The 19,246-nt window shown below is 61.1% G+C and overlaps 1 protein-coding gene across 1 annotated transcript; it reads left to right on the top strand.

Annotated features, from left to right (window-relative positions):
• Positions 1 to 496: 496 nt before the first annotated feature.
• ADNP2 (ADNP homeobox 2) lies at positions 497 to 13,662 on the top strand (the record flags this gene model as incomplete). The annotated part of the gene is made up of 3 exons (XM_084252158.1): positions 497 to 631; positions 8,483 to 8,572; positions 10,471 to 13,662. The coding sequence occupies exons 1-3, from the start codon at positions 524 to 526 to the stop codon at positions 13,660 to 13,662; spliced, it is 3,390 nt and encodes a 1,129-aa protein (XP_084108284.1). The 5' UTR covers positions 497 to 523.
• Positions 13,663 to 19,246: the final 5,584 nt, after the last annotated feature.

Consider the following 19,246-nt stretch of genomic DNA (forward strand, 5'->3'; position numbering starts at 1 on the left):
GCCAGCGGTGTGGGGACCGCGGGTGGCCGAGTGACCGCGCGCTGCGGTGTCTTTCTGGGTGTGAGTTCCGAATCAGAACCGCGACTTGCAAGTTCTGTCCCGTTTTGTGGCTTCTCTCTTCAGTTGTTTGATGGTGTCCTTCAAAGCGCAGAGTTTCTCATTTTGGAACTTTGCCTTATTTTTTTTTTGGTTTCTGGGTATTTTTTGTGTCCTAGCTAAGAATTCATTGCTAAATCCAATGGCACAAAGATTCACGCTCATGTTTTCTTCTGAGTTTTCCAGTTCTTGTTCTGGTGTGCAGGTGTCGGAGCCACTTTGAGTTAGTCTTTGCGTGTGTTTAAGGAGAGAGTCCAGCTTCATTCTCCTGCACGTAGATGCCGAGTTGCCAACATAATGAGTTGAAAATTACTGTTAGTGTTTTACCAAACTTGTTGTTTTTTTAAAAACGCCTCTGTGCGTGTATGTACATACAACCATACCTACTACAATTTTGTTTTGTTCCCTTTGAAGGAAAATTTCAAAAATGTTTCAAATTCCTGTGGAAAATCTTGACAACATCAGAAAGGTACGAAAGAAGGTGAAGAGCATCCTGGTGGACATTGGGCTCGACAGCTGCAAGGAGGTGCTGAAGGTAAGCGGGCGAGCGAGGAGGTGCGGGCCTGTGAGGTGCAGGCGAGGCTCTGGGGGTTTGTGACGAGCAGGTCAGACCCCTCTGAGGGTGAGTGCTGGGCGTGACCGCGTGGATACGGCCGGGCTCTGGGGTCCTGACTTGCCGTGACCGCAGGAAGCACTGCTGGTGTTTGAAGTTCCTTTGAGGAGGGGATTTTGTAGTCGCGAGTTACAGAATCTGTTTGTTTTCGTCTCTGTGAGGAATTGTTGCATTATTTGCTGTTTTAGCTGAAGAAGACCCTGACGTCACTTGCCAGGATGGTCAAGTCAGCAGGCGATGCAGCACAGGAGAGCGCGTTTCTGGGTCTGGTTCGTGAATTTCATAGACGCAGCTCAGTAGAGTCCACAAGCCGCGGTCACAGTCACAGACCTGACGGGCGCTGCGTCCCGCGAGGTGTCTCCCCTACTGGGCGGCAGGGGCTGGCGACGGGGCAGGGGCGGGGGTGGGGTGGGGGGGCGCCGGGGAGTAGGGCTCTGCCTCTAGCCCTCCAGTGCAGTGTGGGCTCCCTGCACGCTGCGAGGAGGCACGGCGTCTGCTTTTAGAATCTGTGAGAACCGCATTTTACGATTACTGATCTTAGAAGAGTTTGGTTCTTAATTTTCGGATCTCATGACTGTGAACCAGATTTTTGTTTACAGAAAGGCAGTCTGACGCAGAGAGACTGGCGGTTACCAAGGTTCTCTCTTATGGTCCAATTAACTTTGGCTCTCAAGTCATCGGCGTTGACTTCTGAAGGACGCCGGACAGGTTCTGCTTTCCCCAGCGCGCGCCTTGTGCCTGAGGCCCGGCGTCTCCCCACGGGAGCGTGAGAGGCTGAGGCCCTCGCTGTCTCTCCCCGCGTGTTACCCGGAGCTTGGACGCTTGACAACATGTATTTTTTGACAGATATTTTTTAAGTACACATGTGAAAGTAAAACCTAAGTGGAGAACGCTTTTTCCGTCAGACCCGCTACCCGGCCTTTTGGCAGCCCCGGGTGGAGTCCCTGCCCACAGCAGCAGGGCCCGCCTGGCGTCTGCAGTGCCGTCCAGGAGCCCCGCGCACGGGGGTGGAAGTGGCGTCAGGGCTTGGAGACAGGCCGAGCGGCAGGTTGAGGGCTCAGAGCCCCTTGTCGTGACTCGTGCGCCTTTGGTGCTGGCAGGGCACGAACGTGATGGCCGGGAGCGCGAGTGTGTGGGCTGGTGGCATGGGTGGGCGGCATGGGCCGTTTTGGGGGGTCTCTGGGACGGCACCGCGGGGGGGGGGCCCAGTCAGCCGTGCTGCCTCTGTGAGGGCTGCACCCCCTGGGCCTTAGTGGGACTCTGCCCGCAGCCCTCCTAGCCCTAACCCTAACCGTGTCATCTGCTCCTTGGGCCTCGGTATCTCGTGGCTACGGCGGAGTCTCCTCACCCCTGCCGGGCAGTGGTGGCTTAGCAGGAGCTGGGCCAGGTGCAGAGCAGGTCACAGTGCGAAGCTGCAGAGGCCCTTTCCTGAGGGGGGGCGCGGACTTGCCTTTGAAGGGCCAGGCTCTCCAGCCTCCGGAGCCCAGCCATCAGCCCCCATCAGGCCGGTTAAGTGGGTTTGGGTTTTTTTTAAATTGCTCTATTTGGAGACAATAATTCAAATTTACAGAAGAGTTAAAAGAATTGGGCCTCTGGTGGCGCAAGGGATTGGGTCTCAGCGCTGTGGAGCTGCCTGCAGCCCCTGCAGCATGAGTTTGAGCCCTGGCCGGGAGTGACCCCCAGGGCGCAACAGACCTGTCCTGTCTCCCCGCTGCCCCCTCAGCAATGCGTCTCAGTGGATCCGCCGATTCTGCCCCCCACTCTGTCTCTGGGGAGTCCTTTCACCCCCACACCTCTGGCCTGCAGCCCAGTTCTTGTATTCATAAGTAAATAAATCCTTCAAAAAAAAAAAAAAAAAGGATAGGAATTGCACAGCCCGCCTGCTGCCCTTCAGCAGCGGCAACACACTCGTTGGGCCTGGGCGCTGACACGGCTTCTTGGTTCCTCTAACGGGAATTTCACTTTTAAAGGTGGGATTCTACGGAATTGGCTTTGCTTTATTTTTAGAGGAAATGTCAGTGCCGGCACAGTGTTTCATCCTGAGCCCTCAGCTTGGGTGGGTAGATGGCCCAGGCGCTGCCCTCCTGTGCCCGCGGGCCTCCACAGCGGGGTGGGCCCGGAGCTGCACAGCCGGTGGAGACTGCTGAGCTCATCGTGACTGACTGATTCTCTCTCATTCCTTCGTAGTGATTCTGAGTTTCAGGAAATTTAAAAATTTTAAAAACTGAAGCAGTGTTAAAATTCGTTACAGGAAAGTTAGAAAATATGGACAGAACATGTTTATACGTATACATAAACCTACACATGGGAAAAATACTCAATTGTAAACAGTCACCCCGAAATACCCATTGTTGACATTATTCCATGTCTTCTAGGTTTTAAAAACGGGGCGTGGTCAGACTGTTTACAGGGCTCTACTGGGTGGTCTGGCCTTTCTCTGAGTCTCAGCGTAAGAACCTCCCTCCACGTCACAGGCGCTCTCCGTCCACTGCGGTCTGCGGTGTCTTGGTTCAGGCAGCAGAAACCAGCTCTGACCAGTGTAGTCAGAAGTCTGTAGGGGCTGGCAGGGGGCCCGCCCCGGAGACAGGCTCAAGGGACTCTGCGCCTGTTCCTTCCTGCCCCTGAGCAACGAACGCGCTGGTGTGCCCAGGGCGGCGGCCGGAGCATGTAGTTCTCCTTGTGCCAAGAGTTGGTTCCGAGCCTGGCTGGGGAGCACCCTGAGGACCCAGATACTGCCAAGGAAGAGCCTCAGGTCCTCCCCTGCTGCCCAGAGGTCTCCTGAGGGACCTTAGCTGGCGTCCAGGCCATGAAGCACTGGGCATTGGCTCCAGGACACAGCACAGAATGCACGTGGGGCCTGGCCGGCCTGTAGGCCACTGCCTCTGCAGCATGGGTGGGAAACCACCTCAGCGCAGGGCGCACGGCACTCGGCCCGGGTGGGCTCCAGGCCCCGGCCTTGCTTGCCAAACACTGGTGGCGCCACGAGCCTCAGGGCTCCGGGGGCCTGGTCGAGTGGGCCAAGTTGCTCGCCCGGCCGAGTTCTTGGGGTGTTTCGTCGTCAGGGTGTTGGGCTCTGTCACGCGTCACTCTGTGAGCGCCAACTCTCCGCCCTGGTGACATGGCGCATCTCCCTGTGGGCGTGTCTCCGGCCCCCCCTTGCTCACCTGGCGTGAGTCCCCTGGGTGGGTGCGGGTCCTTGAGGCTGGGGCTGGCTTGTGAGCGCTGGGCACGGGGGTCGCTGTCCCCCTTCACGGGAGCACCTGTTGTGCTGTTTGCCTGCCTGTGCTCGGGTTAGGCCAGGTGTGGCACTGCCTGGAGAGTGGCCGGGTGCCCCGGGGCGGTGCCCGTCGCCGTGATGTGTCTGGGAGGCGTGGGGGCGCCGTTGGCCCGGTCTCTGTCAGGTTGTGACTCCCAGCTGCATCCCCGCTGTGGCCCTCTGCCTCGCCTTGAGCCCCGCCTCTTGAGGGCTTGGCTCCTGGCCGCAGGCGGCTCTCGTCTGACCCTTCCGTTTCCGTGAGTCCAGGTGTGTGTCCCGTGCTCCTCTCTGATTTCAGGGTGTTTTGGTCTCTTTTCTCTTCTCTGTCAGTCCAGCCGACAGTGTAAGCTCCGCGGGTCTTTCCCAGGAAGCTAAGCTCAGCGCGCGCAGGTTTGCTCCGAGCCGCGTTGTCAGGCTGTAAAGAGTGACGAGAAATTTTCTGCCACGTTTGTCCTTAATACATGTTTGATTCTATCCGCTATTTCTCCACATTTCCCGTATAAAACCTAAGGAGTTTCTTTCCGGAGCTGGAGCGTGAGTGGGTGGGGCCGTCCTGCCCACTGTCCCCTGGCTCAGCGCAGCCTGCCCGGCGGGTCCAAGGCACGGGCCTCGCGCGCTGGGTGTCGGGGAGGCCAGGCTGCCGCTGCGGGAGGACAGGGATGGCTCCGTGGGGCGGGGGAGGCCCGGCACCCCAGGGAGGTCCCTGCTGAGTCCCGCAGGCGTCAGCCGCCCACCTCCTCTGGCGGTGCCGCCGGGGCAGGCGCCTTCAAGGGACAACTGTTTGACGCTCAAAGAAGTGATGGGGAAAGGGCGTTAGAAGGAAAACAAAACAGGTCTGCAGAGTTTCGCAGCATCTGGAGCGCTTTTGGAGGGAGGCTTAGGTGGGAACGGCAGGCGCGGCCCCTTCAGTGGGGACCTGGGCCCGTCGCCCGCTGGCGTATCACGAGCTCCTGCCTGGCCGCTTCCCTTCGTGTCTGGCGCCTCCCTTCCGCCCAGAGGCCGCTCCCTGGAGGCTCCTCGTCCTCCTCAGACATACCCTGGAAAGTCCACCTCGCTGTGGACGACCCGTCCTCCCCAGGGTGTCCCTCCCATGCCAGGCTCCGCGCCGGGCTGTGTGGTGGAGGTGGCCGTTGGTGTGTCCCCCGCCCTCTGGGGTGTGTCCAGTCAGGATCGTGGGATCACTCTCACCCCGGTCCTGACTCACCGGGGCGGGGGTGGGGGGGAGCTGCGTTGGGGTCAGAGAGCTCCAAGATGAGCAGTGGCGGGAACGGCCCATCCAGCAGGCCCGAGGGAGGCTCGGCCAGCGGCTCCACGTCTTCCCTGCAGACATGGCGAGATGCATTGGGGCCCCTCATGTCTCGTCCAGTTGCGGCCTCTGCCTTTCGCCCTTTGGCTTCTTTGTTCCGGACACACCCTCAGCCCTGTCCGTCTCCCGTGAGGGACCCTGGCTGTTTTCTCTGTTCTTGGCCTAGTATTTTATTTTGGAAATTTCAAATCTATAGACATGTTGACCGGGTTGTGCAGCGAAAACCTACCCACGGCACAGGTGTGCAGTAGCCTGCTGCTGGTGGCTGCATGTCCCTCCCCAGCTTCACCTGCATCCCTCCGGGCTCGTGGACGCCGGGGCACCCTGCCCTGGAGCTTGTGCTCCAGCAGCCGGAGAGTGCAGACGGCTTCTGTGGGTGCAGTTCTCATGCTGAGAGCGCCCACAGTGCCCCCTGCTGGCCGCCCAGCCCATGCCCAGCCCCTCAGGACGCAGAAGGGCCTCGTGGTTCCCGCTCCCCGTTTTGGGGAGTCTCACGCAGGGCAGGTCGCTGCGTCTAGGTGAGCAGGGTCACCCCAAGCACCTAGCTGGGCCGGACGCTGGCCGTCACTCCCCAGCCTCGGCCCCACCTAGCGGTGTCCACGCGGCTGTGTTGGTGTGGTGGTTCTTATGAAGGAAGTTCTCAGGAATGGTCTTGTAAACGTATTTTGGAAAGATTACCTTGATGTCACATCACAAGGCCTTGTCTGTTTAGTTTGGCAGGAGGAGGCCGAGCCCTATCGGGGTGGCTGTGGACTCTGCTCCTGCCCGCAGCTGTGCCCACGATGCTCGGAGCTGCCCCTCGGCCATCTGTGTGATGCCGGCGCCCGCTGCCTGGCGTGGGCCATGAGCCACGTGCTTGCAGGCTCCTTTTTGAACTTGAAAGCAAAAATTATGACTGGATGTTGGAGCAGGCAGCATCTATGGGATAAATTCCAGGCGGTGCTTGTGTACGTCCGGTCATTCTGCAGCATTTCTGTGAACGATGTTTCTTTTTTTTTTTTTTTTTTAATAGAGGCATGTTATTTATTTATTTGTTTGTTTGTTTATACAAGCACTGGGTAGTCAGAAGCACGGGAGGGTGAGAGGATCCACCGGAGCCAGAGCGGGGAGCAGAGCAGGCAGAAGGACCGAAGGACACTGCTGAGGGGAGCAGCAGGCGGCAGGAGAGGTCTGCGCGCCATGTGGGACCCTCCTCCGGTGGCCGGGGAGCAGCCGGGGATCGAACCGGCGCCGCAGAGGCTGCGGGCAGCATTGCAACCCAGCGCTCAAGCGCTGCGCCACCGGGGAGGCCCTGTGAACGATGTTTCTTTTCTTTCATCCTGTCTGTGTTACGGTTTGGTGTCCGGGTAATGATACCTTAAGGCATGAACTGCAGATTTTTCTTTCTGTTTTCTGGAGTGTGTTGGACTGGGAATGTTTCTGTAGGGGTAGACCCCACGGAGCCCCTGGACTCAGCTCTGCCCGCGGAGGGCTCAGGCCGCACCCCATCACCCCCCGCACTGTGTCTCCACTCCTGGGGCCGGGCTCGGCTTCTCTTAAAAGACTGTGTTGGCAGAGCCCCTTGACTTGCCCCCCGCTGGAGCGAAGTGAGGTCCGGTCCCCTGGGTCTGCTGCCTGGTCTGTGCCTGCTATGCCCCGTGCTGGGGCTCAGCTCTTGTCTGTGATGCAGTTTTGGGTTTGTTGATTTTCTTTTCTCTGTTCTGTTCTCTGTTATCTTTGCTCATCTTTAGGGTTTCCTGTGTTAGTTTAAAGCTCATCTAGCCTTTTAGTTGGGTTTCTTGAGGTGGCAGCTTGGAGCGGCGCTTTCCCGGTGCCTTGTCCTGCGGGTGCCTGAGCTGGCCACCTTCTGCAGGTAGACGTGCCACCTCAGCCCTGAGTTCCTCTGGCTCGTCTTGGGTACAGGGATTCTTTTTTTTCTTTCCCCCCTAAAGATTTATTTGTTTACTTATGCAAGCACTGGGCACAGTCAGAAGCGCGGGAGGGTGAGAGGATTCACCAGAGCCAGAGCGGGGAGCAGAGCAGGCAGAAGGACCGAAGGACACTGCTGAGGGGAGCAGCGGGCGGCAGGGGAGGTCTGCGCGCCATGTGGGACCCTCACGTGGCGGCCGGGGATCGAACCAGCGCTGCAGAGGCTGAGGGCAGCTTCACAGCCCAGCGCTCAACTGCTGCGCCAGGGGAGGCCCAAGGGCCCACGGATTCTATAGTAGAATGTCCGTTTCTGGAAATCTGGATTCTATAGCTACAGGTTTGGTTTTGCTTTTGCTCAGGTCGCAGACGAACTGTTTTCTCTGGGATGGGAGCTTTGCTCCTGGGCAGCATGGGAGCTCTGCCTCCTCGGCCCGTGGGGTTTGGGAGGGGGCGTCTCACATGGGCAAACCGGGGCCTGCGTGTGGTGGGCGGCTGGTGGACGGCCCCTTCCTGTCCCGGCGCTTGTGGGTCTTTCTATGCTTGGCGGGAGGAAAATCGTCCCCACTATAGTTTTTTTTTTTTGTCTTATCTGTTCTTTGTTTCTATAACTCCTTTTCTGCTTGCTTTCTTTTAATTGACTGTTTTCTATGACTCCCATCTGATCCCCATTTTGCCTTATTAGTTTATTTGTCTGCTCTGTGGCCGGTGTGGTCTGGGGCCCTCTCAGCCCTGCACCAATCCCTATGCCATCTCGCTGGCCACACAGTGGACCCCGGTTCAGGTTCTCGTGAGCATTTGCATAACAGATGATTTAAAATGTCAACTGTTGCCTTTCTGTCAGGTCTCGCTGTCCACATTGTTGTGCAGCCTCGTCTCTGCATGTGAGCAGTACACGTGTGTGCGTTTCGTCACGGCAGCCCGTATCGTCCCAGTCTTTGTTTTCTGTGTCTCTCACCTGCCTTCGTCTGTGTCACCAGGTGTCTGTTTCCTCTGAGGCCAGTCCCCGATCAGGCTCTGCCAGCCGCACCCCATGTCCTGTTGCTTTGGGCTCCGACCACCAGCCCAGCCTTGGCCTCCCTCCCGAGCTTCTCCGTCGCACTCTGTGTCGGCTCACAGTTCTCTTAGAAACTGTGCAGTCGTGTCTATTTCTTTCTTGTAACACTGTGCTTCTAGCTTAGAGCTTGCCCACCGCTGGGTGCCTCCCGCTGCCCTTGGTGGACAGGTCGCCCCGGAGTACCCAGGGGGACGGTTCTTGAGCTTCTGAAATTGCATAACGCTCTGTCTTTTTCTCCCTTTTTAAAAGGAACTTAGAGCCTTTGATCCAGGAGAAAAGTATTTTTGTAATACATCGTGGGGAGATGTTTCTCTCTGGGAACCTTCTGGAAAGAAAGTGGTAAGTACTTTGGTTGTTTTGTTGGTATTCATGTCCTTTGCAAGTGGGAGTAAGTATCCGTTGAGTTCTGAGCCAGACCCCAGGTGTCTGGGTTGCTGATGGGGGGATGGTGGGTAAAAGCCAGGGAAGTAGAAAGGAAGATAAAGTTTCATGGGGTGGGGGGTGTCTCTCCCAGACCCTCTGTCCTGACTCCATCCGCCTCCTTGCGGGATTCCTTCCTCTGAGGCTTCCTGGAGGCCCGGTGGCTCTGGCTCAGGCAGGGACTGCAGGTCTATGCAGCTGTGCTCTCCCCTGGTGGTGTTGGAGCATGGAGTGGCCTGGGGGCTGGCTGGGGGCGGGCAGGGGGCTGGCTAGGGGGCAGGAAGGAGGGCAAGCTGGGGGCTGGCAGGGGCCGGGCTGGGGCCAGGAAGGGGAGGACAGGCTGGGAGCAGGAAGGGGACAGGCTGGTGCTGGTTGGGCCCTAGGGCTGATGGCGTGGGGCCTCTGTCCAGGGCTTGTCTATTGGGCACCAGGACACCCTCTTCCGTAACTTGCGCAGATCTCTTGCCCACTTCCTAAAAATTGGTCATTTTTGTTTTTTCCGGCCTGTCGCAGCATGTGGTGGCGCTGCCCTCCATGAGGCCGTGGCTGCAAAGCCGTGTCTTTCTGAGAGCTGATGAGTTTTGACTCTGACAGGGTCCCGCTTGTCATTTTTTAATTTTTATGGCTCAAGTTGATGGTGTCATTTTCAAGAGCCCTTTCCTTCCAGCTCAGGGATCTGCTGACCAATAGGCACGAGTCCGCGGACTCCCAGGAGTATCGTTTTCATTGCGCGTGGGGTCTCAGGGAGGCGAGACCTTGGTGTCCGAGCTGCTGATAAACTGGCCTGCCCCCACGTCTGCCGGGCCGCAGCTGCAGATCTGCCCAGGCTACAGAGACTGAAATATAAAAGAAATTTCTGTTAGAATTGGTAAAATCAGGGTTTTCTGAGTCTTGTCTCGCAGCTGTAGTCTTGGATTAGTTATAGATCCTGGCAGAAAAGGCAGAATCTGTGATTTTGCTGGTTGCTGAGCATTCAGCAACATGGTGCTGAGGGTGTGCGGTGATGCGTCTGCCCTGTGACCCGAGGGACCCGCGCGTGTGGGAGAGAAGGCGGTGGTCTGGTGGGGGTGTGCGTGGGAGGGCGCTGGAGGGCCCTGGAGCAGGCTTGGCCACGGCAGCCATGACAAGGAGAAGCGAGTGCAGCTGGCAGGTGCCTGGGCTGTGGGGAAGCTGGACCTGCACGTGCACCTTTCGGCCCAGCCTCTGCTGGGTCAGTGGCCACATGGCTCCTTAGGCTGCCCGATCAGTGTGCTGCCCTCCCTGGGTGCCAGCGGCTGGAGGGCGGCACGACGGCCGGACCCTCATTAGGGTGGTTTGGGGGTCTATGATCTCGGAGGTTCCCTGGTCCCAGAGGAGCAAGCACGGGTGGCCAGGAGAGCTGGGTGGGTGGGGGATGTAACTGCACGGCGATGGCCTGGTCTGTTTGGACACCACAGCGCCTCCTGGGGCCCGGGCCTGAGGGTCGGTGCAGGCTGCTTGTTTAGTGCAAACTAAGGATATTCGCGTAGTTTTTGATGCTTGAGAATGAGAAAACGAGAAGTCACGTTGGGTGATGCGGGGTGTCAGGTGAGCCAGGCCCACGCGGGGAGATACCCCGCTGGCACCCACAGGTGGTCACGCATGTCCATGTCTCTGGGTGGCTCTGAGCAGCAGCCACAGAGGCTGCCGGGTCCCCGAGCCCCAGCACCTCCTCTGGCCCTTGAGGGAGCTGCCCTGGCCTAGAGGAGGCCCGGCCCCCCGGGATCCCCAGGCGCCGAGGAAGGGAGCAGTGGGCGGGCAGGGGCGGGCCCACTCAGCGGACTCTCTTATCTTGACAGAGGTACCGGACGAAGCCGTACTGCTGCGGCCTCTGTAAGTACTCGACCAAAGTGATCACCTCCTTCAGAAACCACTTACACCGCTACCACGAAGATGAGCTCGACCAGGAGCTGGTGATCCCCTGCCCGCGCTGCGTGTTTTCCTCCCAGCCCAAGGTGGTGGGCCGGCACTTCAGGATGTTCCACGCGACTGCCCGCAAAGTGCAGCACCTGCCCGGGGACGTCCTGGGGGAGGCCCGGCCACCCCGGAGTGACGTCGTCAGTTTCACATGCTTGAAGTGCAGCTTCTCCAACACCCTGTACTACAGCATGAAGAAGCATGTGCTGGTGGCCCATTTCCATTACCTGATCAACGCCTACTTTGGCCTGCGAACTGAGGAGACGGAGCACCCCAAAACTGACGAGTCCGCCCCCGAGAAAGCGCCGCCTTCCGACAAGTATTTCTGTAAGAAGTGCCACGCTGGCGCCAGCAGCCAGGACGCGCTCATGTACCACATCCTGACCTCGGACGTGCACAGGGACTTGGAGAACAAGCTCCGCTCAGTGATCTCGGAGCACGCCAGGAAGGCCGGGCTGCTCAAACAGACGCACATCGCGCCCAAGCCGGCCGCGCCCCCAGGCAGCAGTGCCCCTGGCCTGCCTGCTGCAGCTCCTTGCTTTCACCTCGCCCTGCCGCCCACTAGCCCGGGCCCGGCTGTTGTCCGGCCCGTGCAGGGCTCGGTCCAGCCTGTGACTGTGGCCCCGGGTGCGTCCAGAAGCCTCGCTTGCTCTCCACCTGCCGGGGCCCAGCCCCAGCCCCAGCCCCAGCCCCAGCCCCGGGTGACGCTGGTCTCCAGCCCCTTGCCGGTGCCCCAGAGCAGCCTGGCCCTGCAGCCCTCGGCGCCCCAGCCCGTCTTCCTTTCCCCTGGAGTCCCACTCGCCCCGTCGACCAACCCCCCCGTGTTGCCTGTGAGCCAGACTGTGGGGCCAGGCGTCCTCCCCATCGGCCAGGCCATCCGCCCCGGGGGCCTGCCCCTTAGCCAGCCGGTCGGGCCGGGGGTTCTGTCAGTAAACAGACCAGTCGGATCTCGTGTCCTTCCCGTTAGCCCCTCGGTCACCCCCGGGGTTCTTCAGGCTGTCTCCCCAGGGGTGATTTCTGTCAGTCGGACAGTCCCCTCAGGGGTCCTCCCTGCTGGCCAGATGACCCCTGCGGGGGTCATCCCTTCGGGACAGACGGCGACTTCCGGGGTTCTCCCTGCTGGCCAGGTAGCGCAGTCAGGGGTTCTCCCTGGTGGACTGACGGCCCCGCCCCGGGTTCTTCCCCCCGGCCAGACGGTCCCCCTGAGGGTCCTCCCTCCTGGCCAGGTGGTCCCGCCGGGACTCCTTTCTCCCAGCCAGACTGTGGCGCCGGCGGTTCTCCCTGTGAGCCCAGGTCTGGGCTCTGGTGTCCTTCAGCTCAGCCAGCCCGTCGTGTCCGGCGTTCTTCCTGTAGGCCAGCCGGGGAGGCCCGGGGTCCTGCAGCTGAGCCAGCCCGTGAGCCCCGGCATGCTGCCAGCTGGGCAGCCCGTGCGCCCTGGCACCTCTCAGGGCACTGCTTTCCTCACCTCGGGCTCCATCCTCAGACAGCTCATCCCCACCGGCAAACAGGTGAATGGCATCCCCACATACACGCTCGCCCCAGTGTCGGTCACCTTGCCTGTGCCCCCTGGGGGCGTGGCCACCGTGGGGCCCCCCCAGGTGCCCATCCAGCTCCTGCAGTCTGGCACAGCTGCGCAGATGGCCAGTCCGGTGGCAGGTGTGCCTTCGCCGCCGGTGGTGAGCGCCCCCCAGGTCCCGTCCGCGCAGGCCTCTTCCTCGGCGGTGGAGGTGAGCCCGGCACTGAAACAGGCGAAGCAGTGGAAGACGTGCCCCGTGTGCAACGAGCTCTTCCCATCCAACGTCTACCAGGTGCACATGGAGGTGGCCCACAAGCACAGCGAGGCTAAGGCCGCTGAGAAGCTGGAGCCGGAGAAGCTGGCGGCCTGCGCGCCCTTCCTCAAGTGGGTGCGGGAGAAGACGGTGCGGTGCCTGTCGTGCAAGTGCCTGGTGTCCGAGGATGAGCTGATGCGTCACCTTCTGCTGCACGGCTTGGGCTGCCTCTTCTGCCCCTGCACCTTCCACGACCTCCGAGGCCTGGCGGAGCACAGCCGGACCATGCACCTGGGCAAGAAGAAGCTGCCCGTGGACTACAGCAACCGAGGCTTCCAGCTGGACATCGACAGCAACGGCAGCCTGCTCTTCCCGCACCTGGACTTCATCACCATCCTGCCCAGGGAGGCACTGGGTGAGCGGGAGGTCTACCTGGCCGTGCTGGCCGGGATCCATTCCAAGTCGCTGGTGCCCGTGTACATCAAGGTCCGGCCTCAGGGCGAGGGCGCGCCCGGGAGCCCCCGGCCGGCGCTGACTTGCCCCTTCTGCTTTGGCTCCTTCGTGACGCCCGAGGCCTACGAGCTGCACCTGAAGGAGAGACACCACATCACACCCACTGTCCACACCATCCTCAAGTCCCCAGCCTTCAAGTGCATCCACTGCTGTGGCGTCTACACTGGCAACATGACCCTGGCGGCCATTGCCGTCCACTTGCTGCGCTGCAGAAGCGCCCCCAAGGACAGCAGCTCCGACCTCCAGGCCCGGCCGGGCCTTGCGGAGGACAGCGAGCTGCTCTGGGTCAACGGCGAGGGGACGCCGGACTCTAGCCTCACTGCCAAGAGGAAGCTGCCTGATGGCCACCTTGGGGCTGATGACCAGAGGGTGGGGGAGGAGCGGCCCCTGCTCATCCACATGGAGGCCGCCCCCCCAGAGAAGGGGGCGGCGCCTCACAAGAGACAGAGGAGCGAGAGCCGGACAGAGGGGCCGCCAGCCAGCGAAGACCCTCTTCAGATTTTAGCATTGAACCCTAAGAAATACGAGGACCGTTCCTATGAAGAGAAGAAGCAGTTTCTCAGAGATTATTTCCACAAGAGACCTTACCCCAGCAAAAAGGAAATAGAACTGCTGTCCTCCCTCCTGTGGGTGTGGAAAATTGACGTGGCCTCGTTTTTTGGAAAAAGAAGATATATTTGCATGAAAGCAATAAAAAATCACAAGCCTTCTGTTCTTCTAGGCTTTGATATGTCTGAACTTAAACACGTCAAACACAGATTGAACTTTGAGAATGAATCACAAGACTTGTAAAAAAGCGTTAAGGAATTTAAAATAGATAGTTTTTTCAATTGAGATTTATTTTCTTCACTGTACGTTGAACTAATCAATTTCAGTGGTCTTTATGCTGCTCTTTAGAATTACTTCAGGTGCTCGGAGAGACTTCTGCGTCAGAAGCGAACAGTTCTTTCAGATGTATTGTTTTATGCAGTTTGATTTTGTAACACTTTTAGTTTCCTCTGTCGTGTAAATTAAATATTTTGATACTCATGCACGCTTGTTTTCCCATAGGGTCAGTGTCGTATCATAAAAGACTGAAATCAGCATGTGTTTCTTTCATTTAAGGAAACCCCAGTTGTTTCAGAAAACTCGATTAAGAGAAAAGCTCCAGGCCCCTTCAGGCGGGCCTGGGTCCAGCGCTGGGATCCCGTGCGGTGACTTAGGCCGAGGTCTCCCGGCAGGTGTGCTCACTTGATTAGAATTTTGTATTACTTTATTTTTCAGGTTTGTCCAGTTTGTTCCCCCCCACGACTCATGGAAAACCATGTTTCCATTTGCTGATAGACTGAAGCTGAGGCTGGTGCGCCGTGGCCCATAGTTATTCCACAAATAAAGTCACTGTAGGTGCAGAAGCACTTCCCACTGCAGGCTCCCCCTCTGTGACGCGTGACGAGTCGTTTCCCAGCCAGAGGTAAGACGAGAGGTCATTCGGGGTTCAGAAGAAACACAGAACACTCTCCGCCCAGCTTGGCTGCCCACAAAACCGCGGGAAGGGCCTGAGCCTCGGAGGGGGCGTCTCCCGGGTCTGTGGTCAGTACTGGGTGCGGAGCCCGGCTTTCCTGGGTGGCCAGGTCTCTAGGGGCCCAGTTGGGCCGGACCCGCTTCCACGGCGGGTGGGCACGGCCCAGCTTTGGGGGCGAGGGTGCGCGGGGGACCCCGTGGCTCAGGTAATGGGAAGGGCTGCTAACTGGCGGCCCGCGTGCCCGTGTCCAGCGGAGGTCAGACCTTAGTTTTTCACACATTAGGGGATAAAGCATGGGCGGTGGAGACTGGCCGGTTCAGGCTGGAGGAGTCTTGCTGGTGCTGCGCTGCAGCGGCCCTGGGGCCTCCGGGCTGTCTGTGGGGACGGGAATGCTCTGCCGGGTTGTAAGAACCGGCTTGCGCGTCTGCCGTAAGGTGCGTCTTTTGAGGCGGTTGTGAAACTAGTTGGTGGCTGGTGTGCTCTGTTTAAAGTTCAAAAAGACCTTCTGGAGTTTATTTTTTTTACCTATTTTCAGAGTGCCTGTTTTGAATTAAATTTGTTATTCCACTGCAAGCAGAATGTTCGATTCTTTTAATGTCACCGTGACCCGTCGGAATAGTCTGGATGTGGAAGTGAACACATTCGTTTTCCAAAAAACCGTCATCGTGAATATCGTCCGCGTAACCAGAAGGGCTGGATTCGTGGCCAGCGTCGCGGACGGGCGTGGCCAGAGGCTCCTGCGCACCCCGGGTGAGGTCGAGTGCGCCCCACGCGGGGAGCCTGTGGCGGCGGCGGGCGCGGGGCCTCTGGGGGTGGGGCCTCCACCCCCAGGTCAGGGCACCGCATCCCCCCCCCCCCCCCCCCCCCCCCCCCCCGGCGGTGACCGAGCCCCGCGGGCCGCGCCGTGCTGGGGGGGGACACTTCTTGCGAAGCTGCTGTCTCCCCCTCGCGGAGGGCCGCTTGGCCTGCGCCGCGCCTGGAGAGGCGCCTCCTGTCCCGGGTGCCCCGGCGCGAGCCTGCTTCCCGCTGCGGGGCGGCCTCTGGGGCCGGCGGGCTTGGCGGCGGGGCGCGCTGTCTCGGGCCGGTGCCCGCGCAGGGGCGCGGCCGCAGGTGCTTCCAGCTCCGCGGCGCCCCCACCCCCGCCAGGGCCCCGCGGGCCAGGCCGCGTCTCCCGGAACGGCGCGCCGGCCGCGGCGTCGGGCGTCTCTGGACGGGCCTGAGCCGGTGCCACGCGCGGCTCGGCTCGGCCCGCGGCGGGCGGACCCGGCTGGCTGAGCGCGCCCCGCCCGGAGGCCGCCGCGGGCGCGCCTGGACCTCGGGCGCGCGTCCCCGGGCTGGTGCCGGCTCGCGCCTCGGAGGCCCTGCCGGCGCCGAGGGACCCGCACCCCGGGCACGAGGGAGGCGCGTCGCGTTCGGCGTGTGTTCTCGGCCGCAGCGCTGGACTCGGCCCGGCCCGCTGCGCTGAGACGGGTCCGGCTCTTTCCAGGAGCCGCGGGGTCAGCGCGCCGGCGCTCGCGGGCCTTTGCGCGGCGGCCCGTGACCCTCCCGGCGTCGCCGGCCGGACGCCAGGCGCGCTGCTGGGCCCGGGTTTGCTGGTGAGAATCGGGGCGTCCGCACACCGGCCTCCCTGCGCACCCCCGCCCTCGGTTCGCGCTGGGAGCGGCGGGGCTTGTCCCTCCCGGCCGGTGCGCTGGAGGGGGGCGGCGCCGCGGGCTTCGGGGCCTTCGCGGGCAAGGGCGCGGGCCTGAGCGGGCGCGGACCCGGGTCCTCCGCTGTTCAGGCGCCCCGTGCGCCCCTGCAGGCGACGCCACCGTGAGCCGGGCACCGGAGGGCGCGAGGGGCCCCCTCCAGCGGGGCCAGCCCTAGCGCAGGACGATGCGGCGCTAACAGGGCCCGGGCTGCCTCGCCGCGGTGCTGGGGCCTGCGACAGGGCCGGCTCAGTTCCTCGGCATTGGGCGAACCCACCAGCAGCCGCCCAGCGCGGCTCCTCTCTCAGGGCTTTGATGGCGTGTGGACGGCCCCCTCCAGGCCCTGCACAGCCTCGGCTCCTGCCAGCGCAGCCGAGCCGGCCGGCCCAGAGAGGCCTCCGTGTCTCCGGGTCTGTGGCTGGGCCCCGAGGCTCCCGGTGCCGCCTGCTTGCGCGGTGCCAGCCCTGCGCCCTGGCGGCCTCCTCGTCGCTGAGGCTGACCGGCCTCTGGGGCTCCAGATTAAGAGTGATAGAAACTGAGCTCTTGGAGCACAAACAGATGTGCTTAGAAATATAAAAAAATGAGAAGACACCGATTAATTTCGTGGTAAAGGCCTTTAAACTGCCATTTAAAGGATGGTCAGAAATTGAGACAGGAGGAGAGTGTTTTATGTGCTGGTTACCAGAAGTTGTATCCCTAAAACTTAAAAATCTACCGATGTAGACAGAGCAGCAACTTAGAAACCTCGCAGTGGCGTGCTCCGGCGGCAGCACGGGGGCCGGGATCAGACCCCAGAGTGTGGGGCCAGCCGGACTCTGGCTGGCCCTGGCACGGGATGGGGCGCTGCCTGCCCAGAACACTGAGCGCCTGGAGGTGCGGCCAGGTCCGCGGCAGCGGGGGCAAGCTGCCCTCGTAACTGGGCGCCCCACACCCCAACAGGGGCATACGTGGGGGTGGGCTCTGCACAGCTTGCTGTGAGTGGAAGATGCAGGGTCTTAAGTAAGATTTTAAAACTGGCCCAGGCGAAGATGCCGTCCAGTGGAGGTGCATCCAGGCACCCCAGGCCTTGAAGGGGCTGCCGCATCGCGTTTCAGGCCTTCAGCAATGGCTGGTTAGTTGGTCTGGACTTCCCTTGGGGATCTGGCTTCCCAACCCTTCTGGGTGCCTGCGGGGCGTGCCCGTGGCCAGGGGCGGTCTGCTGTGGGGACAGAAGTGCTGCTTTGCCTTTTTTTGGCCACGTGGGTGCTTTTGGCCCCCTCCCTGTGGGCTCAGAGCTGGGGGCTTCCAGCAAGGCCCCACCTCTGGGTGCCGCCAGGAAATTTCAGCCCAATTTCATTCTCTGTTATTACACTTAAATCTTCTCAGACCCACTTCCCCTGGAGCTGGTGACAGCAGCCCCCTTGCAAGCTGCTGGGTCTGGAAGCTCGTGTGTGTGTCTAGAGGTTGCATCTTCTGTTACAGCTATTAAATCCCAACATCCGTGTTTCTGATTCTTGACCATTTGTTCTAGCTGCTGGCCTTTAAGTCTAGAAATCACCAGTGAGGAGGCTGCCACCTGGGGCCCTGCACGCGCGCATGCCCCAGACCCCCTTCTGCAGCGGTCACTGCGGCCACTTGCCTGATCTGCGATGCAGGAACAGCTGGGTGCGGAGTAGATGTTGGCCACCGAGGTGCCAGTCCTGCTGGTCCACGCCAGCCTCGGAGCTCTGTGGCAGCCGGAGGGGCGCCCTCAGACCGGGGTGCCCAATGTCTGCTGCCCGGGGGTGCCCCCAGCCACTCACAAGACAGGACCAACATGATTTTATTTTGAACAAGTTAACAGTGCTGTGCAGAAGGGAAGCTTTTCCAACTATTAAGTTTTTTTTTTTAAAAGATTTACGTATACAAGAGCTGGGGTGCAGGCCAGAGATGTGTGGGGTGAGAGGACTCCCCAGAGACAGCGGGGAGCACAACAGGCAGATCTACTGAAACCCACTGCTGAGGGGAGCAGCGGGCGAGACAGGAGAGGTCTGCTGCGCCCTGTGGGAATCTCCCTGGCCGGGGATCGAACTTGTGCTGCAGAGACTGCGGACGGCTTCACAGGTTGCGTCTTAGCCCCTCGCGCCACCAGGGAGGCCCTAAATTATTTCTGTTAATATTTATAAACCAACTTCGGCAGCTGCATCCACGTGGTCACTGAGCGGAGAGTGACGTCTTGCTGCGGATTCAAATCCAGAATTGCCACGAACCTCGTTTTTCAGGTGTTCACAATCCATGGGTAAAATTTACCATTTTACCCAAACGTGAGCTGTGGACGCGGGACCGCAGGGAGGACTAGGAGCTTCGGGTGGGAAGCTGCTGTCGGAGAAGAGCACCTTGAGGGGTGTTGGTTGAGTCACAAAGACAAGTTTCTCAGTTTACACGCAAGGAGACTCATTTTGCTCCCCTGACCTCCTCGCAGGCGACTTTCAGAGCTGGGGGCGGAGGGGCTGGAGACCCTGCGGGGTGGCTGGGCGGGAGGGCCCGGGCCGGGCGCAGGTGCTGGATGAGGCCTGTTGTCCGGCGCTGGGCGGCTGCTGAGGCCCTGGGGAGCGCGTGAAGGGCGAGGATTTTTTAAAAATCACGCCTTCCGCAGCCGATGCCATTTTTGGCCCTAGTTACGCCTGGATCCCAGCGGCGGGAGAGCGCGGGCGCTGCGCGCTCCGGCCCGTCTCGTCAGCCCCCGGCGCCCAGGCGCGCGGCTGCCGCGTTCCCCACGGAGGCGCGGGCCCGGCGCGGCGGGCAGGCGCGGTCTGAGGGCTGAGCTGCCGCGGGGACCTGCGCAGCCCCCGGGGCGCCCTCGCGGCGCGTGCGCAGGACCCCCGGCGGCGGGGGGTGGGGGGAGTCGGGGGGCGCATGTGGGAGGAAGAAACGCGGTCGCGGCGCCAGCGCAGGGGCGCGCGGGCCGGTGCAGGAAGCTGCGGGGCCGGAGGCGGCGCGCCCGGCCCTGCGCGGGTCTCCCCGCGCTCACGCGCACCCGGGGCGCCGCGGCCCCCTGGCGCCGGGGCGCGGTGGGGGCGCCCGTCCTCGGGAGGCGCACAGGCCCGCGTTTGGGGGTTGCTGGGCGTTTTCCGCCAAGGGCCGCGCCCCTCGGGCCGCCGGCCGGCCGCCCGCAGTGGCCTTCCCGCCCCGGCCCCCGAGGCCTCGCCCTCTGGGAGGCGCCGCGGCC

This window comes from Talpa europaea, assembly GCF_964194135.1.
Source record: "Talpa europaea genome assembly, chromosome: 13".
Taxonomy (NCBI): domain Eukaryota; kingdom Metazoa; phylum Chordata; class Mammalia; order Eulipotyphla; family Talpidae; genus Talpa; species Talpa europaea.